Genomic DNA, 26,350 nt, shown 5'->3' on the forward strand with positions numbered 1-26,350 from the left:
CTGTCTCTTCCTAGAGAATGCTTCAACTCATCCTGTCTCTTCCTAGAGAATGCTCCAACTCATCCTGTCTCTTCCTAGAGAATGCTTCAACTCATCCTGTCTCTTCATAGAGAATGCTCCAACTCATCCTGTCTCTTCCTGGAGAATGCTCCAACTCATCCTGTCTCTTACTAGAGAATGCTCCAACTCATCCTGTCTCTTACTATAGAATGCTTCAACTCATCCTGTCTCTTCATAGAGAATGCTCCAACTCATCCTGTCTCTTCCTGGAGAATGCTTCAACTCATCCTGTCTCTTACTAGATAATCCTCCAACTCATCCTGTCTCTTCCTAGAGAATGCTTCCTGCTTCAACTCATCCTGTCTCTTACTAGAGAATGCTCCAACTAATCCTGTCTCTTCCTAGAGAATACTCCAACTCATCCTGTCTCTTCCTAGAGAATGCTTCAACTCATCCTGTCTCTTACTAGAGAATGCTCCAACTCATCCTGTCACTTCCTAGAGAATGCTCCAACTCATCCTGTCTCTTCCTAGAGAATGCTTCAAATCATCCTGTCTCTTCCTAGAGAATGCTCCAACTCATCCTGTCTCTTCCTAGAGAATGCTCCAACTCATCCTGTCTCTTCCTAGAGAATGCTCCAACTCATCCTGTCTCTTCCTAGAGAATGCTTCAACTCATCCTGTCTCTTCCTAGAGAATGCTCCAACTCATCCTGTCTCTTCCTAGAGAATGCTTCAACTCATCCTGTCTCTTCCTAGAGAATGCTCCAACTCATCCTGTCTCTTACTAGAGAATGCTCCAACTCATCCTGTCTCTTACTAGAGAATGCTTCATGCTCCAACTCATCCTGTCTCTTCCTAGAGAATGCTTCAACTCATCCTGTCTCTTCCTAGAGAATGCTCCAACTCATCCCGTCTCTTACTAGAGAATGCTCCAACTCATCCTGTCTCTTACTAGAGAATGCTTCAACTCATCCTGTCTCTTCATAGAGAATGCTCCAACTCATCCTGTCTCTTACTAGAGAATGCTTCATGCTCCAACTCATCCTGTCTCTTCCTAGAGAATGCTCCAACTCATCCTGTCTCTTACTAGAGAATGCTCCAACTCATCCTGTCTCTTACTAGAGAATGCTTCATTCATTCTGTCTCTTCATAGAGAATGCTCCAACTCATCCTGTCTCTTCCTGGAGAATGCTTCAACTCATCCTGTCTCTTCATAGAGAATGCTCCAACTCATCCTGTCTCTTCCTAGAGAATGCTTCAACTCATCCTGTCTCTTCCTAGAGAATGCTCCAACTCATCCTGTCTCTTCCTAGAGAATGCTTCAACTCATCCTGTCTCTTCATAGAGAATGCTCCAACTCATCCTGTCTCTTCCTGGAGAATGCTCCAACTCATCCTGTCTCTTACTAGAGAATGCTCCAACTCATCCTGTCTCTTACTATAGAATGCTTCAACTCATCCTGTCTCTTCATAGAGAATGCTCCAACTCATCCTGTCTCTTCCTGGAGAATGCTTCAACTCATCCTGTCTCTTACTAGATAATCCTCCAACTCATCCTGTCTCTTCCTAGAGAATGCTTCCTGCTTCAACTCATCCTGTCTCTTACTAGAGAATGCTCCAACTAATCCTGTCTCTTCCTAGAGAATACTCCAACTCATCCTGTCTCTTCCTAGAGAATGCTTCAACTCATCCTGTCTCTTACTAGAGAATGCTCCAACTCATCCTGTCACTTCCTAGAGAATGCTCCAACTCATCCTGTCTCTTCCTAGAGAATGCTTCAAATCATCCTGTCTCTTCCTAGAGAATGCTCCAACTCATCCTGTCTCTTCCTAGAGAATGCTCCAACTCATCCTGTCTCTTCCTAGAGAATGCTCCAACTCATCCTGTCTCTTCCTAGAGAATGCTTCAACTCATCCTGTCTCTTCCTAGAGAATGCTCCAACTCATCCTGTCTCTTCCTAGAGAATGCTTCAACTCATCCTGTCTCTTCCTAGAGAATGCTCCAACTCATCCTGTCTCTTACTAGAGAATGCTCCAACTCATCCTGTCTCTTACTAGAGAATGCTTCAACTCATCCTGTCTCTTACTAGAGAATGCTTCATGCTTCAACTCATCCTGTCTCTTACTAGAGAATGCTTCATGCTCCAACTCATCCTGTCTCTTACTAGAGAATGCTCCAACTCATCCTGTCTCTTCCTAGAGAATGCTCCAACTCATCCTGTCTCTTCCTAGAGAATGCTTCAACTCATCCTGTCTCTTCCTTGAGAATGCTCCAACTCATCCTGTCTATTACTAGAGAAGGCTCCAACTCATCCTGTCTCTTCCTAGAGAATGCTTCAACTCATCCTGTCTCTTCCTAGAGAATGCTCCAACTCATCCTGTCTCTTCCTAGAGGATGCTTCAACTCATCCTGTCTCTTACTAGAGAATGCTTCAACTCATCCTGTCTCTTACTAGAGAATGCTTCATGCTTCAACTCATCCTGTCTCTTACTAGAGAATGATTCATGCTTCAACTCATCCTGTCTCTTACTAGAGAATGCTTCATTCTCCAACTCATCCTCTCTCTTCCTAGAGAATGCTTCCTGCTTCAACTCCTCCTGTCTCTTACTAGAGAATGCTCCAACTCATCCTGTCTCTTCCTAGAGAATGCTCCAACTCATCCTGTCTCTTCCTAGAGAATGCTTCCTGCTTCAACTCCTCCTGTCTCTTACTAGAGAATGCTTCATTTATTTTTTTTATTTCACCTTTATTTAACCGGGTAGGCTTGTTGAGAACAAGTTCTCATTTACAACTGCAACCTGGCCAAGATAAAGCAAAGCAGTGCGACACAAACAACAAAACAGAGTTATACATGGAATAAACAAACATACAGTCAGTAATACAGTAGAACAAGTCTATATACAGTGTGTGCAAATGAGGTAGGATAAGGCAATAAATAGGCCATAGTGGCAAAATAATTACAATATAGCAATTAAACACTGGAGTGATAGATGTGTAGAATATGAATGTGCAAGAAGAGATACTGGGGTGCAAAGGAGCAAAATAAATAAATAACAGTATAGGGATGAGGTAGTTGGATGGGCTGTTTACAGATGGGCTATGTACAGGTGCAGTAATCTGCGAGCTGCTTTGACACCTGGTGCTTTACGTTAGTGAGGGCGATATGAGTCTCCAGCTTCATTGATTTTTGCAGTTCGTTCCAGTCATTGGCAGCAGAGAACTGGAAGGAAAGACGACCAAAGGAGGAATTGGCTTTGGGGGTGACCAGTGAAATACAGTGCCTTGCGAAAGTATTCGGCCCCCTTGAACTTTGCGACCTTTTGCCACATTTCAGGCTTCAAACATAAAGATATAAAACTGTATTTTTTTGTGAAGAATCAACAACAAGTAGGACACAATCATGAAGTGGAACGACATTTATTGGATATTTCAAACTTTTTTAACAAATCAAAATCTGAAAAATTGGGCGTGCAAAATTATTCAGCCCCCTTAAGTCATCTGCGTAGAGGTGGATCAGATAATCACCAGCAGCAAGAGTAACATCATTGATGTATACAGAGAAGAGAGTCGGCCCGAGAATTGAACCCTGTGGCACCCCCATAGAGACTGCCAGAGGTCTGAACAACAGTCCCTCTGATTTGACACACTGAACTCTATCTGAGAAGTAATTGGTGAACCAGGCGAGGCAGTCATTTGAGAAACCAAGGCTGGCGAGTCTGCCAATAAGAATGTTGTGATTGACAGAGTCGAAAGCCTTGGTCAGGTCGATGAATACGACTGCACAGTAATGTCTCTTATCGATGGCGGTTATGATGTCGTTTAGAACCTTGAGCGTGGCTGAGGTGCACTCATGACCCGCTCTGAAACCAGATTGCATAGCGGAAAAGGTATGGTGGGATTCAAAATGGTCAGTAATCTGTTTGTTAACTTGTCTTTCGAAGACCTTAGAACGACAGCTAGCTTTAAGCGCCAGCTGTCAGAGCAGCTCACAGATCACTGCACCTGTACATAACCTACCTCATCCCCATACTGTATTTATTTATTTATCTTGCTCCTTTGCACCCCAGTATCTCTACTTGCACATTCATCTTCTGCACATCTACCATTCCAGTGTTTAATTGCAATATTGTAATTGCTTCGCCACCATGGCCTATTTATTGCCTAATCTCCCTTACCTCATTTGTACTCATTGTATATAGACTTTTTGTTTTCTTTTGTTCTACCATATTATTGACTATGTTTTGATTATTCCATGTGTAACTCTGTGTTGTTGTATGTGTCGAATTGCTATGCTTTATCTTGACAAGGTCGCAGTTGCAAATGAGAACTTGTTCTCAACTAGCCTACCTGGTTAAATAAAGGTTAAATATTTTAAATCCCTCATCCCCTTCTCATCCCTTCTCTCCTGTTGTCTCTCAGTGCTGATTCCGTCCCTCCCTGGGGCCGTTTTGAGCACTTTCTAACCTAATCACAGGCCACACCAGGAGGGGGTCAGTGAAAGGGAAACTGAAAGGCGAGCTGTTGTGTGTGTGTGTGTGTGTGTGTGTGTGTGTGTGTGTGTGTGTGTGTGTGTGTGTGTGTGTGTGTGTGTGTGTGTGTGTGTGTGTGTGTGTGTGTGTGTGTGTGTGTGTGTGTGTGTGTGTGTGTGTGTGTATCAGGAGTGGGGGTTGGTTGTAGCTGATACAGCTCAGGGTAGTTGGAGATTTTGTTGTTTGGCTAAGATTTGAGATACAGTGCTAGAACAGGGTGTGTGTAATTGTCTCCTAAAGGTGTCAGAATGATTCATTTCGGCTGAACGAGTGTGCTCCCATACTACCTTAAAAGACCTTCACTTGAAAAATGAGGTAAAAGCAGCAATAGTACTGTTTGTCCATTTTGAGACGCCGTAGCCAGTATACACTTCATCAACGACGATGGGGCGGAGACTTCGGCTGCTGACTTCGACTTGCCTCGAGAAAAAATGTAGTGTGCCAACAGCCAAAGTCCAAAATGAACAAAAAATGTACAAAACGTCATTATAATATACTGTATGAACGAACTGACAGAACTGACACCTTACAGGGGTCATGACTAAACCCGCCAGAGTATACCTCACGTTGCAAGATAACAAAGCACTACCTGTCCTGTTCCCCTCCATTCTTCCCAAAAACAAGACACCCAACATCAGATAGAGGCCACTTGTGTGTAAATGAGTATTTGTTGTGGTTCATTGAATAACACGTTACAATGTGGTCCAACTCCGACCCCACCCCCAACACATTACCAACCCCCGACACACCACCAAACCCCAATACTAAGGTGTACCAGTCCTTAATCTTTCTTCTCTTTTTTCAAAGCAGGGGCTAACATTTCAAAAACAACTGCAATGAAACCTGAGCTTCCAGATAGTAATCAGGGTTCCTTATAAAAGTGGAACGAACTTAGAGTCAGGTCAGGCGTTCTCAATGCCATGGTAACCATGGCAACCATGGCATCACCCAAATACATGTGTACGTACCATAGCTTTCCTAGAATAAGGAGAATCAACCCAGATTGAAGCAAGATAATAAACCTCTGTGTCTCAAATGCCAAACTATTCCCAACGTAGTGCACTACTTTTAACCAGGGCCCTATTGAACCCTATTCCCTACGTAGCGCACTACTTTTTACCAGGGCCCTATTGAACCCTATTCTCTACGTAGTGCACTACTTTTGACCAGGCCCTATTAAGGTGCCATTTGGAATCCATGCAGACAAAGAGAATCACCCAGATTGAAGCCAGATTATACTCCAGGTTAGCTACTGTAACATTACTGTGTGACTCAGAAGTGATGACTCCATCACATTTGAAGCGTGGGTTTTCCATTTCCTTTCCCCTCAATTTATACAAATCTATCTATCTCTGTTCCCCCCATTATTGAACTTATTTTCTCTTCTTTTCAGGGGCCTTAACGACAATACCAGCCACATAGTGTGTGTGACGGGGCCCGGAGGTATTTTGTTTTTGCGCAGGCAGGCAGATCTCCAGTTGGTCGTCTCAACAGACAGACAGACACTCAACGGGAAAGAGGTCTTGCTAAACCTCAATCCTAGTTCAAAAAGGTTAAATAAGACACTCACCACAGTGAAGACCTTGCCTTCCTGGGCTGTGGGGATGAGCACCATCTGAGGCTGGAGAGTAGAGTGAAGGTAGAAGCCCTGGGCCACCACCGTGCTGCCTCCACTATTAGGGACACAGCGATAGTAGCCATGAATAATGATACAATGGGATCTCTATGGGGTAAAACGGCTGTTGGTTATTAGACACTAGTTGCCTGTAAGAGCAATGCATAAAGATGCATTGTGATTTTAACGGGGAAACCGGCTGTCCTGGCCATAAACGTTATCCACCACTAGCGCCCCATGTCATCACCTCCCTCATGCTACTTCCAGTCATAAAGCCTAGTGCTAATGTGTCCCTCTTCGCCCACTTATCCTCTGTGAATATCTTTCTCACTTTCTCTTCTCCTTTATACACTCCACACACTGCTTCCTGTTATTTCTGCCTGTGACTTGTCTGTTTTTATAAACTCCCCCCTGCTCTCCATCATTCCTTCTCTGACACCTGTATCCTATACAGTATGGAACCTCTTCCTATGGATAATAACGGTTAATCTCTTTCCCTGCCTTCCTCATGTGATGTGGAAGTTAGAATTCATCACCATTTACAGACTAACTAACTGACTGACTGACTGGCTGACTGGCTGACTGACTCATAAAAAGTACCTGATTTAGGATCTTTTGGGCTGGATGGAGGGGATGAGAGGGTTAAGGTTAGTATTGGGGTAGTATTGGATAGGGGAACAGACCTGATAAAGGATCATGTGGGCTGGATGGAGGGGATGAGAGGGTTAAGGTTAGTATTGGGGTATTATTGGATAGGGGAACAGACCTGATAAAGGATCTTGTGGGCTGGATGGAGGAGATGAGAGGGTCTTCGTTGTAGGTGAAGAGTACAGGAGCCTCCCGGACAACAGAGTCCACCCTCATATACACCGCCTGGCGGGATGGGGCTGACTGGGGAGGGGTCCTGCACATCAGCATAGTACCTGATACTCTGGAGAAAGAGACAGAATACACATCAACACAATTCATCACATATTGATAATACCCACATCAGCTCTAGACTCGACGCTAATGTCAACCTCAAAACCCAAACCTATTAAACCCAGTGCACCGTATATTGTACATACACACACAAGCATTTTTACTCGAAGCAAAAACATTAGGGCCTCACCTCAGGATTTCACAGGTGGCGTTTCCCACAGTGACCTGTCTGGTGTTTCCGCTGTCTAAGAAAGAGCCTCTGATGGTGAGCATGGTTCCTCCTAACTTAGGGCCAAACACAGGGAAGATCTCTCTGATCACTGGGTTCTAGAGGGAGAGAGGAAGGGAGATGAATTACTTCAAACCCAACAACCACAACAACAACCACAACTACAACCACAACAACAACAACCACAACAACAACCACAACTACAGTTTGTTTGCAAATCAGTCAGTTAATAACCTTTTACTGCAGTGGGCTGAATCAGGGTCACACACAGTGATACTTGGTAGTCTTAAATAAATGTACTTTGAAACAAAAATACACACCTCATACACATGGTTATGGGCTTAAAAAAAGAAGACCACTGTACCATGTCAGATATAGATTTGAAATGTATTCAATTTTGAGTTTGTGTCCCAATATTACACTTTATATACAATAGGGCTATTTCAGCCACACCCGTTGCTGACAGGTGTATAACATCGAGCACACAGCCATGCAATCTCCATAGACAAATATTGGCAGTAGAATGGCCTTACTCAAGGGGTCTGTGACTTTCAATGTGGCTCCGTCTGCCCGGTCAACTGTAAGTGTTGTTATTGTGAAGTAGAAACGTCTAGGAGCAACAACAGCTCAGCCACGACGTGGTAGGCCACACAAGCTCACAGAACGAGACAGCTGGGTGCTGAATCGTGTAGCGTGTAAAAATCGTCTGTCCTCGGTTGCAACATTTACTACCAAGTTCCAAACTGCCTCTGGAAGCAATGTCAGCACAATAACTGTTTGTCGGGAGCTTTATGAAATGGGTTTCCATGGTCGAGCTGCCGCACACAAGCCTAAGATCACCACGCACAATAAGGACTGGGCGATATGGGCAAAATATCATATAACGGTATTTTATGTTTTTGAATAATAAAAGTATGTGACCCTAGAGTGGCTACACATACATTCCAAGTGATTTCAATGGGTCTTTCTCCAAACTGGCTGTTTTATACTGTTCAATTCAACTTCAACCCAAAATCATTTCTACATTCCTGCACTCATTGGAGATAATTTCCACACTGCCACGTAGAGCTGCACGATATGGGAAAACAATCTAGGCCTTATTTTTTATCAAATGTTGAAATTGCGATTTGACTTGCGATTTAGAGCAAAACACTTGGGTGAACTGTTGGAATCATGGAAATATAATGGTTATTCTAATTCTATAGTTAGAATTTAATAGTGGGCACTTCGAATACAGTATTGTTTGACATGACAACAAATGAAAATGCCAGGGAGAAGTTATTGTGACAGGGTAGGAACCAAAGTGTTGATAGGTGACTATTAGTTGATTACACTATTAGTTTATGTTTCTTACATCTGCAAACATTCTATTTTGTATTTAGTTCCAGTGAATCTTTGGCTTCATTTAATGTTATCTCTTAGCTACTTAATGTAGCTAACATTCTTGTGTATTCCTCATTCATTTAAAAGCTACTGTGGCAAAAACAACATGCTGATTTAGGTCTACACCATCACTGGTATTATCAGGCTGTATAGCTAATTATGTTTGCTCGTGACTCAGTACATTTATTAGCTAGCCAGTGATTAGCATTAGCTATTAGCAATAGAAATTAGCGTTAGCGGCGAACAAGATTTAGGCCCAACTTGCTAAGAAAATACAAAATAGATGTTTGCAGATGTAATAAACATAAACTAATAGTGTAATCACAGAATGCTTGTGGATTTATATTAAGAAGCAAACTGAAAACAGCATCGTTGTCATCAACATTGTTGCATGTTCTGCACTGACCATGCAGACTGAACACAAGTGTTTCCTGGTCGAGGAACAACAAATTGAGTGACAGGGTGTGGGGCTAGGTATGTGTGGAAAGCGGCATGGAGAGAGAGCGGGGGAGAGCTGACTCAAGTAGCTAAGTAAACTACAAAAATGGACGTTACACACAGCGTTTAACAAACCAAACATTGAAATACCGTTATAGAAGGCAAAGTAAAAACCCAAACCGGTCCGTGCATCAATACCGGTATATCGTAAAATACCGTATACTGCCAAGCCCTATGCACAATGCCAAGCGTCAGCTGGAATGTTATAAAGCTCGCCGCCAAACATGTTCTCTGGAGTGATGAATCATATTTCACCATCTGGCAGTCTGACTGGCAAATCTGGGTTTGGCGGATGCCAGGAGAACACTAAGTTTGGTGGAGGAGGAATAATGGTCTGGGGCTGTTTTTCATTGTTCGGGCTAGGCCCCTTTAGTTCCAGTGAAGGGAAATCTTAACGCTACAGCATACAATGACATTCTAGACGATGCTGTGCTTCCAACTGTGTGGCAACAGTTTGGGGAAGGCCCTTTCCTGTTTCAGCATGACAATGCCCCCGTGCACAAAGCAAGGTCCATATTGAAATGGTTTGTCGAGATCGGTGACTGGCCTGCACAGAGTCCTGACCTCAACCCCTTTGGGATGAATTGGAACGCCGACATCGAGCCAGGCCTAATCGCTCAACATCAGTGCCCAAACTCACTAATGCTCTTGTGGCTGAATGAAAGTAAATCCCCTCAGCAATGTTCCAACTTCTAGTGGAAATTCTTCCCAGAAGAGTGGAGACTGTTATAGCAGCAAAGGGGGGTCCTCCCGAGTGGTGCAGTGGTCTAAGGCACTGCTACACATTTGCTAGCTGTGACACTAGAGATCTTGGTTCGAGTCGAGACACAATTGGTTTGAGTCCAGACACAATTGGCCCAGCGTTGTCTGGGTTAGGGGAGGATTTGGCCGGCAGGGATATCCTTGTCCCATCGCGCTCTAGCGACTCCTGTGGCGGGCCGGGCGCATGCTCGCTGACACGGTCGCCCGGTGTACGGTGTTTCCTCCATCACATTGGTGTGGCTGGCTTCGTGTCAAGAAGCAGTGCGGCTTGGTTGGGTTGTGTTTCGGAGGATGCATGGCTCTCGACCTTCTCCTCTTCCGTGTCCATACGGGAGTTGCAGCGATGAGACAAGACTGTCACTACCAATTGGATACCACAAAATTGGGGGGGGAAGGTGTAAAAGTAAAAAATATATATATAATAATAATAAATAGCAGCAAAGGGCAATTTGGTAATTTGACTGCAGGAAAAGCCTACTGTACATCAATCTGTCCAACCATCTGACATACTGTACCTACAGTGTCTATGACATTGTTCACCAACTGTAGTTGGAGAGATACAGAGAGAGAACCAAAGCCTGCACACATTGTAGCTATCCAGGACCAGGGTTACGACTACTGTCACTGAGTTCGTATTGTGATTGTGAGTGGAGACAGTACTTAGTGCTTACCACGAAGGTGAAGCCCTGTTGTTGGGCCATCTCCTTTCCACTGTGGACCTTCACCACATTGCTAGCCTGAGACGAGTTCACAGGAGACACTGGAGCACACACCAACCTACACACACACACAAACACACACAATTCAACAAAAAATAATTTATCCCACAAAAGAGGACCAGAAGGCTAAAAACAAAACTTGTGTGCTCACTCTGGTTGGAGTAAGCAAGTGTTTAACCTAATTTGATGATATCCCTACTACGCAGCAATGAAACACAATGAAGCCATCTTTCAGGGGGGTGTTTTTCAATCTTCTATACAATGAGTTGACTATGACATGGGGGATGTTTGGGCACAAGGGTCTTTGAGTTAAACGCTGCTATCTGGCATGGCCTCTTGGACTAGGAAGAGTGAAATTCTGTACACAGCCATTCTCTCACTAATTTAACACTTATTGAAGTCATGAGCAGAATGCGAGTCAGGAATGGCGGAACGTCTTGGTGCTTGGAGTTCTCATTCCATGGCGCCCTTTCCTTAACATTCTTCATTCAACTGTTTAACCCTCTAACCCTTATCCTAACACATGAACATACAGTACTCCCATCCATGCACACGCGCACACACACACACACACACACACACACACACACACACACACACACACACACACACACACACACACACACACACACACACACACACGCACAGTCATGCATGTGCACACACACTCACACAGTCATGCATGTGCACACACACAGACTCATGCATGTGCGCACACACACACACACACACACACACACACACCCTCCCTGTGAGTCCTCTCTCACCTGTAACTGTTGCTCTCTCGTTTCAGAAGTTTACATGGTGCTCCAGCCAGGTCCAGGCTGATGAGTGTATGGTCAAACCTCTCTGTCTTGTTGAAGCCAAAGTTCCTCCCACACACCGTCACCTTGGTGTCTCCTCCCAGGGGGCCGTTGGCTGGGGAGATCTACCCAAAAAGAACACCAACCCTCAGACAACCCTCAAACAACCTTCAAACAACACAGAAAGAGAAAACCCTGTCTAGATCCAGGTGCTGGTATTAAAAAACAAGTGTGAAAAACTGACACTAGAAAAGACAGGCAACCAGACAAACAATCTTCAAACTATCCTTCAAACAACAATAGAGGAAGGAGTCTCTTACAAGCTCTCCAGTAAAAGCACGACTGGCTTTTTCACAGCCAAAGAGTCTTTGTCTTGTATCCAGGTTACTGGTGGGAGCTTTGTACTTCGCAAAAGGGTATATGACACATTCAATAAGACATATCCTCAGATGACACTAGTCACTGTCTGCTTGTCCTTGTCCATGTAGACACTGTCACAGTATGGACTGTCACAATAAAGACCAAAACAACAACAATTCCAGTGTTCTCACATTATGGACTGTCACAATAAAGACCAAAACAACAACAATTCCAGTGTTCTCACAATATGGACTGTCACAATAAAGACCAAAACAACAACAATTCCAGTGTTCTCACAATATGGACTGTCACAATAAAGACCAAAACAACAACAATTCCAGTGTTCTCACAATATGGACTGTCACAATAAAGACCAAAACAACAACAATTCCAGTGTTCTCACAGTATGGACTGTCACAATAAAGACAAAAACAACAACAATTCCAGTGTTCTCACAATATGGACTGTCACCATAAAGACCAAAACAACAACAATTCCAGTGTTCTCACAATATGGACTGTCACAATAAAGACCAAAACAACAACAATTCCAGTGGTCTCACAATATGGACTGTCACAATAAAGACAGAAAAAACAACAATTCCAGTGTTCTCACAATATGGACTGTCACAATAAAGACAAAAACAACAACAATTCCAGTGTTCTCACAATATGGACTGTCACAATAAAGACCAAAACAACAACAATTCCAGTGTTCTCACAATATGGACTGTCACAATAAAGACCAAAACAACAACAATTACAGTGTTCTCACAATATGGACTGTCACAATAAAGACCAAAACAACAACAATTCCAGTGTTCTCACAATATGGACTGTCACAATAAAGACCAAAACAACAACAATTCCAGTGTTCTCACAGTATGGACTGTCACAATAAAGACAAAAACAACAACAATTCCAGTGTTCTCACAATATGGACTGTCACCATAAAGACCAAAACAACAACAATTCCAGTGTTCTCACAATATGGACTGTCACAATAAAGACCAAAACAACAACAATTCCAGTGGTCTCACAATATGGACTGTCACAATAAAGACAGAAAAAACAACAATTCCAGTGTTCTCACAATATGGACTGTCACAATAAAGACAAAAACAACAACAATTCCAGTGTTCTCACAATATGGACTGTCACAATAAAGACCAAAACAACAACAATTCCAGTGTTCTCACAATATGGACTGTCACAATAAAGACCAAAACAACAACAATTCCAGTGTTCTCACAATATGGACTGTCACAATATAGACCAAAACAACAACAATTCCAGTGTTCTCACAATATGGACTGTCACAATAAAGACCAAAACAACAACAATTCCAGTGTTCTCACAATATGGACTGTCACAATAAAGACCAAAACAACAACAATTCCAGTGTTCTCACAATATGGACTGTCACAATAAAGACCAAAACAACAACAATTCCAGTGTTCTCACAATATGGACTGTCACAATAAAGACCAAAACAACAACAATTCCAGTGTTCTCACAGTATGGACTGTCACAATATACACCAAAACAACAACAGTCCCAGTGTTTGGGTCAGAAGGTAGGACATCGAGGTGTGGGGTAATACCATTAGGAAATGTTGTGTTTATGGACAATAAAGCTTTTTGAACCTGAACTGACTAGTTACCATGGTGATGATGGGAGGGCAGGAGTCCTGGGTCCAGAGGGAGGTTGGGTGACACTGAGCCAACCTGGTGCAACGGCCGTCACACCAGCCACATCCCATAAACCTCGGCGCCAGCAGGCAGGAACTACACGTCCACTGCTGCTCGCAGCCAGGACCAATCAGAGGCACCTTGGTGATCTGGGGGCACACAGGACAACCAATCAGAATACAGACACAACACACCGCTAAACAGGTTCGATTCCAAGTTTGATTCCAGCATTGATCATATAACTAACTGTAAGTCACTTTGGATAAAAGTATTTTCTAAATAAACCACATACTGTGATGTAACTCTGTCATACATGGTGGGTTTTTCTCTCTGATCAATAGGCATACGGGAAAACATTCTCTTTGAACTGTTGGCTGGGCATTTGTAGGACATTGACGTCAAGCTCTCAGGACATTGTTTCTAATCATCTGTTGGCTCTGGTCCATGTTGTACACCGTGTCTCGGTGCCAGGGGGCTGTTGTTTCCATCATACCAGTAATGTGAAGAATGCCCAAGTTCTGATTATAATACAGTGTGTGTGTGTGTGTGTGTGTGTGTCTTTGAGTGTGTCATTATACACTACGCGTCTTAGTGTTAGTGTGTGTGTCTCCATAGTGTATGTGCATGCATGTGTGTGTGTGTGTGTGAGCCTGCTCTCTATTCACCTTATTTCCTGTCACCAACAATAGGGAGCCATCCTGGCTGCGCTGTGGAGAGCTAGTGTGGCCCTGTGGGAACAGGAGTGCCACCTCGGGGGAAACAGAGCGTGAGGGGTCCAGGCGGAAGTCCACGTGGGGCGTGCTGCGTTTGGAACGGGAAACTACCACCTGGGGAAAGCAGAGGCCAGGTCAGGTCAGTAAAACACAAAGTTACACCATCTAATGTGAAAAACAGCCCTGTCTACCGGAGATGCCACACGTACCTCACGTTCTTAATAATAGGTCAATGTAATGATGTAGAAATGCACTGTGGGGTACTGTACTTGGCATGGTATTTTAAATTCACTGTTTCTTTGTTGTGGTTGCTGGTGTTTTCAGTCAACGTGAACAGGGCATGGGGATTTGATAGGACTCTTTAGTGCTGAGCAAATCTGCTGCTGTTTCTTCTAATATATGCTGTACAAGATTGAAGGTTGCAATAGAATAGAAAGGGGACAGAAAGGGGTAACGTCAGGGTATATTGTGGTGTTGACCAGGGTATCTTGTGGTATTGACCAGGGTATCTTGTGGTGTTGACCAGGGTATCTTGTGGTGTTAACCAGGGTATCTTGTGGTGTTGACGAGGGTATCTTGTGGTGTTGACCAGGGTATCTTGTGGTGTTAACCAGGGTATCTTGTGGTGTTAACCAGGGTATCTTGTGGTGTTGACCAGGGTATCTCGTGGTGTTAACCAGGGTATCTTGTGGTGTTGACCAGGGTATCTTGTGGTGTTAACCAGGGTATCTAGTGGTGTTGACCAGGGTATCTTGTGGTGTTGACCAGGGTATCGTGTGGTGTTGACCAGGGTATCTTGTGATGTTGACCAGGGTATCTTGTGATGTTGACCAGGGTAACTTGTGATGTTGACCAGGGTATCGTGTGATGTTGACCAGGGTATCTTGTGGTGTTGACCAAGGTAACTTGTGGTATGACCAGGGTATCTTGTGGTGTTGACCAGGGTATCTTGTGGTGTTGACCAGGGTATCTTGTGGTCTTGACCAGGGTATCTTGTGGTATTGACCAGGGTATCTTGTGGTGTTGACCAGGGTATATTGTGGTGTTGACCAGGGTATCTTGTGGTATTGACCAGGGTATATTGTGGTGTTGACCAGGGTATCTTGTGGTGTTGACCAGGGTATCTTGTGGTGTTGACCAAGGTAACTTGTGGTATGACCAGGGTATCTTGTGGTGTTGACCAGGGTATCTTGTGGTGTTGACCAGGGTATATTGTGGTGTTGACCAGTGTCTCTTGTGGTGTTGACCAGGGTCTCTTGTGGTGTTGACCAGGGTATCTTGTGGTCTTGACCAGGGTATCTTGTGGTGTTGACCAGGGTATCTTGTGGTGTTGACCAGGGTATCTTGTGATATTGACCAGGTTATCTTGTGGTGTTGACCAGGGCAACTTGTGGTATGACCAGGGTCTCTTGTGGTATTGATCAGGGTATATTGTGGTGTTGACTAGTGTCTCTTTTGGTGTTGATCAGGGTATATTGTGGTGTTGACCAGAATATCTTGTCGTTACAGAGAAGGAGCTAATAACACAGTAACACTGAATTACATTTGACTTCACATGTAAAGTAATGCCTCTATTGGACACAGTTTTTTTCCATTGGCATTGTATGGGCCCGTTGGGCCACTCCTGCTACTGTGTGCAGGGTAATAACTAAGGCTGCTGTATTGAGGGTGAGATGACAGATTGGCAGATTAGAGCTAACCACCTTGGAGGTAGAGGGGTGGAGGGAGCTACAGGGAGACGGAGGGACAAAAGACATCGCCTGCAGGCAGAGAGAACAGCACAAGAGCACTGTATACCTGGACATGTCGGGAGGTGTTTCAGACGTCTTACTAATCTACACACACACACACACACACACACACACACACACACACACACACACACACACATACACACACACACACACACACACACACACACACACACACACACACACACACACACACACACACACACACACACAGGCAGGCAGACAGGCAGGCAGGCAGGCACACTGGCAAACAGGCAGGCACGCAGGCAGGCACACAGGCAGACAGGCAGGCAGGCACACTGGCAGGCACACAGGCAGGCAAGCAGGCAGGCACACAGGCAGCCAGGCAGGCAGGTACACAGGCAGCCAGCCAGGCAGGCAGGCAGCCAGGCAGGCACACATAGACGCATACACACACACACACTCCTACACACAGATACAGTGTAGTGTAGTGTACACCTGGAGTTACATTCATCATGTGTGATTAGGTTGCAATTACAGGCTTGGAGCTCAGAACCAGTTGGGTTGGGGTGAAACATAACAGTAACAGTGGGCTGTAATGGAGTGTGGTTATGTCCTGGTTGACTAAGGAATGCTCTGGTTACATCATCTACTTTATCACCCCCACCTCCCCTCTCCATCTATCCCCCCTTTCTCTTTATTGATGGGCCCTTAGCCAGGTGTGTGACTGCAAAGTGTTGCTTGCTTGAGTGCAGGTAAGCTTCCTGCAGTGTTTAGGCACTGTTTAAATAAAGTTGAACAAATGTCATATCTTTGTGAGTGACTTGAGCCAGTCAATGAATGGCATGTCTGCGGTCTCAGGGACGGCTATTTTCCTGAAGGGGCAACTCTGTCCTCAGTAGCCTGTAACAGTGGGGATAATGTGCATGTGTTGCTTTCCACTGGGGACATCCCCCATTCAACAGTCCTAGTCTCTCTCTCTCCAGAGATGATAGTGGTGTGAATTACAGCTTATTGTATTAGCCAGAGGAAGTAAGCCTATAAACACAACCACTGTGTTATTCCCACAGTGATACTGAACCACAGACTTCCTGAGCCAGAATGAGAGACCTCGGGGACAGACCATAGCGTACTCTTTCTGTCTCTCTGTCACCTTCCCTCTATCTTTCTCTCTCTCCCTCGGTGCTAAGAGTATTTTTCTCTGGAACAAAGGGTAAACAGAAAGAAAGGCAGTTGACAGAAGCCTTTCCTAGGATTCTAATAAGCTAGAAGCAATATTTTAACCTCTATTCCTCCCTATTTTCTCCCCTTTGTCTTTCTCTCCATCTTTCCCCTTTATCTCTCCTTCCCTCCCTTCACTTCTCCATGCCTCCTCTTTCTCTCTTCCTCCCTGCCTCTCTCTCTTCCTCCATCTCTCTCTCTCCCTCCATGGGGCCCTCTGCACCCTTGTCTCAGGACAGCTGTTCTCCTGCTCTCTCCTTCCCAGAGCCATGTCCTGAGACAATGAGGATAGAAATTTCACCAACAACAAAAAAAGAGAGAAAAAAAACATGCCAACAGCTGCGGGCACTCTGCAGAAAGAGAGAGAGAGAGAACGTGTCATCGAAGCTCGGCGCTCACCATTAACCGACCGTTCGGCTCATAACCCTGCTTCCCGCACAGCTGTCGCCGACTTCTTCCCAGTTCTCGTCCTTCTTCCATAACTTTTTTTAACACCGTTTTTCGGACCGTATTTATAAAACACCATCAGGGGGAGTTCTAGAGACCAGAAGGGTTCATTTAAAGGAACATGTAAGACAGAACACTCCAAAAGCTCTTATCAGTGGTGTTCCACTTCTTATTTGTATTTTTTTACCCCCCAATTTTGTGGTATCCAATTGGTAGTCCCCTACGGACTCGGGAAAGGTGAAGGTCGAGAGCCATGCGTCCTCTGAAACACGACCCTGCCAAGCCGCACTAATTCTTGATACACTGCACGCTTAACCCGGAAGCCAGCCGCACCAAGGTGTTGGAGGAAACACCATCCAACTGACGACCAAAGTCAGCTTGCAGGTGGCCCGGCCCACCACAAGGAGTCACTAGAGCACGATGAGACAAGGAAATCCTGCCCGGCCAAACCATCCCCTAACCCGGACAACGCTTCGCCAATTGTGCACCGCCTCATGGGTCTCCCGGTCACAGCCGGGTGTGACGCAGCCTGGGATCGAACCCGGGGCTGTAGTGCCTTAGACCGCTGCGCCACTTGGGAGGCCCTTGGTGTTCCACTTCTATCTGACCTGACTGAACCTAGCCTGATCCCAGATATTTTTGGGCTGTGTTGCCAACTTCTATGGTCATTATCAAGGCCAATGCATTGTGCATGTAAACAGGGCTGGATGTTGGTTGATCTGGGACTAGGCTACACTGAAACACTGAATTCATCCCATCTATAGGAGACAGAGAGACAGATGCTGAGAGAGGAGCAGGTCTTCAGGTCTACTGACAGACAGACAAACACACACGACATGGGAAAGTGAAATCCACCTTCGGCTGTACATGTCATTGATAGGCAAAACCAGCCATGTTGTGTTTGCTCAGATGGTAGAACTCGGTGGAATGCAGCAGCAGGGTTTGTGGAAGCATGGAGAGGCAAGGTTGGGGGTCATGTGTTGAGTAAACAGGAAGGAAGCCCCCCCTCCAACTTGCCTCTGTACTGGTTGCCACCTGTGTCACAGCATGCTGTGTCCCCAAAATGGCTGGTTTTACTGGTCACGTACCAACATCCTGCCCCATTTACATGCACAATGAGAAAGGGAAACAGTGCTGCCTAGCAACCGCACTGACAGGCAGGGGAGATTATGTTGTGCAGGTTTCTGTAGGGCTTCAGTGTACACTCAGGACTAAGGGCCACAGCGGTTGTTAGGTTGGGTTGTTTCCTTTCTTCTTCTTGGGTGACCAGGTTAAACGCTCGAAGCCTTGCTGTCCATGCAGCTTCATCCCAAACCATTTTGAAATAAATGAATATCACCCATTAATAGTCTACCCCTTCTCCAGGCCCCCAGTGTCTCCACGGCCCAGATAGAATACACAACCCTTCAAAAGGGCGTTTTAAGGGGTCATTCATACCTATAAATGCATTATAAAGCTTATTTTCTTAAAGTGTTACAGTATCACCCATGGTGTCCCCAACCTGTATGAGGCGTCCATCTGTGGTGCCCAGGCTGGCCACGGTCTGTTCCTGGGCGGTTGCCACGGCAATGGAGGTCAGCAGGACTTTGCTGAATTGACCGCTGAAGTAGTCCAGTCTGGTCATTGGGGTGGTCACTTCCAGACGGTATCCCTCCCCGTGCTTCCCACAGCCAAACGAGTCGTCTGAGGAACTCTGGGTGGAGAGGAAGACAGGTTACATACAGCAGAAGATACACCACATGGATCACATTAATGTTGCATGAAAGACGTCATATACATCCACACTGTTTTTAACGTCTCAGCTTTCTCAATCACATTCAGAGTGTCTCAACTGATAAAAGAGCCATTATCCTATGAGCTACAGTACATGCCCTCCTGCCCCTGCCAGATGTGGGTAACCGAGAAGAGAGAGGAAGACGGATAGAGAGAGGGGCAAAGCTGGGCTCGCTATGCCCCCTCATCTGCTCTTTCATCAGACCCTGCTTGTAACTGAGAGCTCAGTTGTGGCCCACTGTGGCTGGCACAGTGCGTGTGTTTAGGAGATCATCACACATGGCAGGAATTCATGGGAAACACAACGGAATGCGTGCTGGTCGACGTTACACACTTGCACTGTTCTCTCTTCTTTTCTCTTTCTCTCTCTCTCTCTTTGTCTCCCTCTCTCTATCTCACCCAACAGACATACAACAGACTTCTTCACACAGACCTATTTTTCACTCTCCAGAAACTTTATGTGGGTTTGTTCAACTGCACACTGTTTGGCACAGGCAGCTCTATGCATGTTGTCACTTGACCACTCTCTCTAAAAATCCCACTTTGAACACCAACTACCTCTAGAAGTTACCGAAGTCATTATCATTAAACCATTATTCTGACCCTCTGAAGAATCATCAGAGGTCACCAGCCATTGAAGCTGACAACGTTCCCCAGGCCCCGGCTGGTCAAGCTCTCAAGGCCCCTACCATTGCACACCCCGGCCCCCCCAGTCGGCCATCCATAATTAACAAAACCCGAGGCTGGCACGTGGGAGGCCGTGACTAAACACGCGGTTACTGATTAAGCCTCGGTCTCTAACTCGGCCAGGCCTGACAGTTTCACAATACGCTCCAAAGGGCCCAGGCACAACGCTCAGTAAGAAACACAGCACTGGCCCAAAACCCAGAGAGAGAAGTTCATACAATGATTTAGGTCCAGGGGATAAGGTCTTTCAAATTCTCCTAAAACCCATCACTGGTCTACAGTTTGTTGCTCCAACCCAACCACACTGACTGATGGCAACTTGATTTATTTTAACTTTATTTAACTAGGCAAGTCAGTTAAGAACAAATTCTTATTTTCAATGACGGCCTAGGGACAGTGGGTTAACTGACAGTCCAGGAGCAGAACGACAGATTGTCAGCTCGGGGATTTGAACTTGCAACCTTCCGGTTACTAGTCCAAAGCGCTAACCACTAGGCTACCCTGCAGCCCCATCAGGGATGGACAACTAATTAACTAACCAGAACCACTAAAAGAGACACTCTCTCTACATCAAGTACAGCATGTGACGACTATGTCGCTAACATTTCTTGGGCAAATCTCAAAGGAGAGCTTAGAAGCTGGGGAGAACAATTGGAAAGTAATAAATCAAGAAAGCAGCTTTTCTTCAGCAGCCATTACAAAGTAGAGTAGACCATTACAGGCAAGCTCAGCTCCAAGGTGAAAAGAGAGTCCTGGCTGTTAGTCAAATAAACTGTAGTAGTATAAACTGTAATAGTAGTATGAACTGTAGAAGTAGTATAAACCGTAGTTGTATAAACTGTAGTAGTAGTAGTATAAACTGTAGTAGTAGTATAAACTGTAGAAGTAGTATAAACTGTGGTAGTAGTATAAATTGTAGTAGTAGTAGTAGTATAAACTGTAGTAGTAGTATAAACTGTAGAAGTAGTATAAACCGTAGTTGTATAAACTGTAGTTGTAGTATAAACTATAGTAGTATAAACTGTAGCAGTAGTATAAACTGTAGTAGTAGTAGTATAAATTGTAGTAGTAGCAGTAGTATAAACTGTAGTAGTAGTATAAACTGTAGTAGTAGTAGTATAAACTGTAGTTGTATAAACTGTAGTAGTAGTATAAACTATAGTAGTATAAACTGTAGCAGTAGTATAAACTGTAGAAGTAGTAGTATAAATTGTAGTAGTAGCAGTAGTATAAACTGTAGTAGTAGTATAAACTATAGTAGTATAAATTGTAGCAGTAGTATAAACTGTAGTAGTAGTAGTATAAATTGTAGTAGTAGCAGTGGTATAAACTGTAGTAGTAGTATAAACTGTAGTAGTAGTAGTATAAACTGTAGTAGTAGTATAAACTGTAGAAGTAGTATGTAGTAGTGTCACCGTAGATTGCTTTGTATGTTTCTATTTTTAGTTTGGTCAGGGTGTGGGTGGGTATTCTATGTTTTGTTCTATGTTTACAGAACTACCCACCACCAAAGGACCAAGCAGCATGGAAAGGAGGACTGGACTTGGGAGGACATTCTAGACGGCAAGGGATCCTACACATGGGAGGAGATCCTGGCTGGAAGGGATCGCCTCCCATGGGAACAGGTGGAGGCAACCAGGAGAGCGGAGGCAGCTGGAAAAGGGAACCGGCGACCGACACGAGGGAACACGGCTGGCAAGGAAGCCCGAGAGGCAGCCCAATTTTTTTGGGGGGGGCACACAGGGAGTGATGCAGAGTCAGGTTGGAGACCTGAGCCAACTCCCTGTGCTTACCGTGGCGGGCGTCGTACTGGTCAGGCACCGTGTTATGCTGTGGAGCGCACTTTGTCCCCAGTACGCGTTCTTAGCCCGGTGCGCTACATCCCATCTCCCCGCATCTGCCGGGCTAGGGTGAGTATCCAGCCAGGACGGATGGTTCCAGCCCTGCTCTCCAGACAGCCACTGCGTCTCCTCGGGCCAGGATATCCTGCGTCGGCTCTGCGCACTGTGTCTCCTGTGTGTCTGCACAGCCCAGTGCATCCTGTGCCTGCGCCCCGCACGTGCCGGGGTAAAATATCCAGAGCTGCCAGAGCCGCCAAGTGTCCGGAGCTGCCAGAGCCGCCCGTCAGTCAGGAGCTGCCAGAGCCGTCCGTCAGTCAGGAGCTGCCAGAGCCGCCCGTCAGTCAGGAGCTGCCAGAGCCGTCCGTCAGTCAGGAGCTGCCAGAGCCGCCCGTCAGTCAGGAGCTGCCAGAGCCGCCCATCAGTCAGGAGCTGCCAGAGCCGCCCGTCACTCCGGTGCTGCCAGAGCCGCCCGTCACTCCGGTGCTGCCAGAGTCTCCCGTCTATTCGGGGCCCGCTGCAAGGGTCACCAGTCCGAGGTCGGAGAGGGTCACCGCTCCAAAGGCGCCACTTAAGTGGGCCAAGACTATGGTGGAGTGGGGTCCACGTCCCGCGCCAGAGCCTCCACCGCGGACAGATGCCCACCCAGACCCTCCCCTGTGGGTTTAGGTTTTGCGGCCGGAGTCCGCACCTTTGGGGGGGTACTGTCACGCCCTGACCGTAGATTGCTTTGTGTGTTTCTATTTTTAGTTTGGTCAGGGTGTGATGTGGGTGGGTATTCTATGTTTTGGTCTATGTTTGTATTTCTATGTGTTTGGCCTGGTATGGTTCCCAATCAGAGGCAGCTGTTAATCGTTGTCTCTGATTGAGAACCATACTTGGGCAGCCTGGTTTCGCCCTTGAGTTGTGGGTAGTTGTTTTCTGTTGTGTGTCTGCACCAGCCAGAACTGTTTCGGTCGTTCTCGTTGTCATTTTTTTATTTCTGTGTTCATTAAATAAATATGGACACATACCACGCTGCACCTTGGTCCTCTCCTTCCAACAGCCGTTACAAGTAGTAGTGTAAACTATAGTAGTATAAACTGTAGCAGTAGTATAAACTGTAATAGTAGTATAAACTCTAGAAGTAGTATAAACTGTAGTAGTAGTATAAATTGTAGTAGTAGTAGTATAAACTGTAGTAGTATAAACTGTAGTAGTAGTATTATAAACTGTAGTAGTACACTGTATCTATCAGAAGCCAAACCAGGTTGGATAGGCTATAACTAGATCCAAGGCTATAGCAAGTGTAGACTAGATAGAGACATAACTGCAAAGGGAAATCTATGGATAAAAACCAACAAGCCTCAACCAACTTGCCTCAACCAACAAGCCTCAAAATATCTGGATGAACGTAGTGCCAAAGCCACAGCTGTACTGCATAGAGCCAGCGGTGCTGAGCTGTCAGGCTGGAGTTGATTCATTCTATAAGAACCTCATCATTCAGAAGAGGATAAATAATATCTGATGTGATATAGGCCACATAGATCAGGACTGATGTCTGAATAGGGATAGAGAGGTCTGAATACTTAGAGTGAAAAAAGGTCAGGTGTGTGATATAGAGTGTGTGTGTGTGTGTGTGTGTGTGTGTGTGTGTGTGTGTGTGTGTGTGTGTGTGTGTGTGTGTGTGTGTGTGTGTGTGTGTGTGTGTGTGTGTGTGTGTGTGTGTGTGTGTGTGTGTGTGTGTGTGTGTGTGTGTGTGTGTGTGTGTGTGTGTGTGTGTGTGTGTGTGTGTGTGTGTGTGCACATACTTCTGCACAGAAATCCCAGGGCAGCAAAATTGATCCATCATAACTCCCGCTGTCCGCACGTCTAGAGACTGGCCTTACGCAAGGAGACCACATGAGAGTACAAGGGAACCGTTCCAAAGTCTGGGCCCTCTCTCTCTCTTACTAGTCCCCGAGATTGAGACGTCATCGAGCCAGGGCACCATGGAGATTACCACAGAACCGCTCCAAAAACAGGTCCACGGACAATTATTTTGATAGCAAACAAACAGGGTCCTATGGAGTGTTTGTAAAAGCTACTCTGACCAATAGGAGGGATAGAAGAAGAAAGAGCCAGGGTTCTGGAACATTCCATGGAACTCTGTGAAGGTGACGATGAGGCTCTAGATAACTAAATACTGGTGAGGTTGGACAGCGGAAGGGTGTTCTGACGAGGCTGTGTTTGAAGCCTCTTTGCTATTATCCTAGAAACCTAGAACCTATTATCCTAGAGACCTAGAACCTATTATCCTAGAGACCTAGAACCTATTATCCTAGAGACCTAGAACCTATTATCCTAGAAACCTAGAACCTATTATTCTAGAGACCTACAACCTATTATCCTAGAGACCTAGAACCTATTATCCTAGAGACCTAGAACCTATTATCCTAGAGACCTAGAACCTATTATCCTAGAGACCTAGAACCTATTATCCTAGAGACCTAGAACCTATTATCCTAGAGACCTAGAACCTATTATCCTAGAGACCTAGAACCTATTATCCTAGAGACCTAGAACCTATTATCCTAGAGACCTACAACCTATTATCCTAGAGACCTACAACCTATTATCCTAGAGACCTACAACCTATTATCCTAGAGACCTACAACCTATTATCCTAGAGACCTACAACCTATTATCCTAGAAACCTAGAACCTATTATTCTAGAGACCTACAACCTATTATCCTAGAGACCTACAACCTATTAACCTAGAGACCTACAACCTATTATCCTAGAGACCTACAACCTATTATCCTAGAGACCTACAACCTATTATCCTAGAGACCTACAACCTATTATCCTAGAGACCTACAACCTATTATCCTAGAGACCTAGAACCTATTATCCTAGAGACCTAGAACCTATTATCCAAGAGACCTAGAACCTATTATCCTAGAGACCTAGAACCTATTATCCAAGAGACCTAGAACCTATTATCCAAGAGACCTAGAACCTATTATCCTAGAGACCTAGAACCTATTATCCTAGAGACCTAGAACCTATTATCCAAGAGACCTAGAACCTATTATCCTAGAGACCTAGAACCTATTATCTTAGAGACCTAGAACCTATTATCCACGATACCTAGGGCTTTGCTTTGGCACGGAGCCAGCCAATCACCTTGAAGACTATAGTCACCTTGTTGTCATGGCAAACGATTTCCTCAGTGAGGTAATACCTATGTTTTGGTTTCCTGCTGTCTTTCTCTTTCTGTCTTTCTTTCTCTATCTGATTCCAAGTCGTAGGTTACATTTCAAGACAAACTTTCAAACTGCTTTCTGCTCTCCGACATCCACTCCCAAGTTTAATGAAGGTGTTTTTGTTCAGTAAAACAGGAGCAGGGGGATATATGAGGGATACGTGAGACACCTTTTGCCCCACACTTAACCACCACCCATTGTCTGCAACACAACGGCCAGGCGATAGGGTTACTACGGTTACACCAGCTCTGTGAAGTATTGAGCTGCTCTGCAGAGCCTGACCAACCCTGGGAGTGTGTGTGTGAGTGTGTGTGTGTGTGTGTGTGTGTGTGTGTGTGTGTGTGTGTGTGTGTGTGTGTGTGTGTGTGTGTGTGTGTGTGTGTGTGTGTGTGTGTGTGTGTGTGTGTGTGTGTGTGTGTGTGTGTGTGTGTGTGTGTGTGTGTGTGTGTGTGTGTGTGTGTGTGGGTGTGCCTGTCTGTGAGTGAGTGTATGAGGCCTGACAGAGTCAAGAGGGGTGTGTAAGAGGATCTGATAGGGAGGCCTAATGTCTTTTAGCGTGTGTGTGCGTGTGTATGCATGTATGTGAATGTGTGTGCGTGTGTGAATGTGAGTGTGTGGGTGTGTGTTTGCATGTGTGTGTGTGTGTGAATGTGAGTGTGTGTAAGTGTATGTGAGTGTGTGTGTGAATGTGAGTGTGTGTGTGTGTCTGTGTGTCTGTGTGTGTGTGTGTGTGCGTGTGCGTGTGCGTGTGCGTGTGCGTGTGTGTGTGTGTTTGTGTGTGTGTGTGAGTGAGAGTATGAGGCCTGCCAGAGTCAAGAGGGGTGTGTAAGAGGATCTGATAGAGAGGCCTAATGTCCTATTAAACTCTCACTCTGACCCTCAGGGCCAGGCCCCACTTACAGTATTACAGCAGACACACTGGACAGAGGCTCCTCACAAACCCACTGAACTAGAGGCTCCTCACAAACCCACTGAACTAGAGGCTCCTCACAAACCCACTGAACTAGAGGCTCCTCACAAACCCACTGGACAGAAGCTCCTCACAAACCCACTGAACTAGAGGCTCCTCACAAACCCACTGAACTAGAGGCTCCTCACAAACCCACTGGACAGAAGCTCCTCACAAACCCACTGAACTAGAGGCTCCTCACAAACCCACTGAACTAGAGGCTCCTCACAAACCCACTGGACAGAGTTTCCTCACAAACCCACTGGACAGAGG

At 45.4% G+C, this 26,350-nt stretch overlaps 2 protein-coding genes across 2 annotated transcripts in view; one reads left to right on the forward strand and one right to left on the reverse strand.

Moving 5' to 3' along the window:
• met (MET proto-oncogene, receptor tyrosine kinase) overlaps nt 1–26,350 on the reverse strand; it is a 100,710-nt gene that overhangs the window by 49,747 nt on the left and 24,613 nt on the right. The window contains exons 3-10 of the mRNA XM_036958804.2: nt 19,104–19,295; nt 14,175–14,336; nt 13,482–13,658; nt 11,424–11,584; nt 10,609–10,714; nt 7,256–7,392; nt 6,911–7,075; nt 6,100–6,202 (exon numbers count right to left, since the gene is read on the reverse strand). Of these exons, the coding sequence (XP_036814699.2) occupies nt 6,100–6,202; nt 6,911–7,075; nt 7,256–7,392; nt 10,609–10,714; nt 11,424–11,584; nt 13,482–13,658; nt 14,175–14,336; nt 19,104–19,295 (1,203 nt within the window). The remainder of the gene's footprint in view (nt 1–6,099; nt 6,203–6,910; nt 7,076–7,255; nt 7,393–10,608; nt 10,715–11,423; nt 11,585–13,481; nt 13,659–14,174; nt 14,337–19,103; nt 19,296–26,350) is intronic.
• LOC149985299 (uncharacterized) lies at nt 14,241–22,694 on the forward strand. The gene is made up of 2 exons (XM_090212261.1): nt 14,241–14,361; nt 21,558–22,694. Exon 2 carries the CDS (start codon nt 21,994–21,996, stop codon nt 22,567–22,569), a length of 576 nt encoding a protein of 191 aa, XP_090068387.1. The 5' UTR covers nt 14,241–14,361; nt 21,558–21,993; the 3' UTR covers nt 22,570–22,694.

The sequence above is a fragment of the Oncorhynchus mykiss genome, chromosome 2, assembly GCF_057628025.1.
Source record: "Oncorhynchus mykiss isolate SJ-2025 chromosome 2, ASM5762802v1, whole genome shotgun sequence".
Lineage (NCBI taxonomy): Eukaryota > Metazoa > Chordata > Actinopteri > Salmoniformes > Salmonidae > Oncorhynchus > Oncorhynchus mykiss.

Coding starts and splice junctions, on each gene's coding strand:
- LOC149985299 (XM_090212261.1), top strand. CDS start 21,994: ATGGTTCCAGCCCTGCTCTCCAGACAGCCACTGCGTCTCCTCGGGCCA.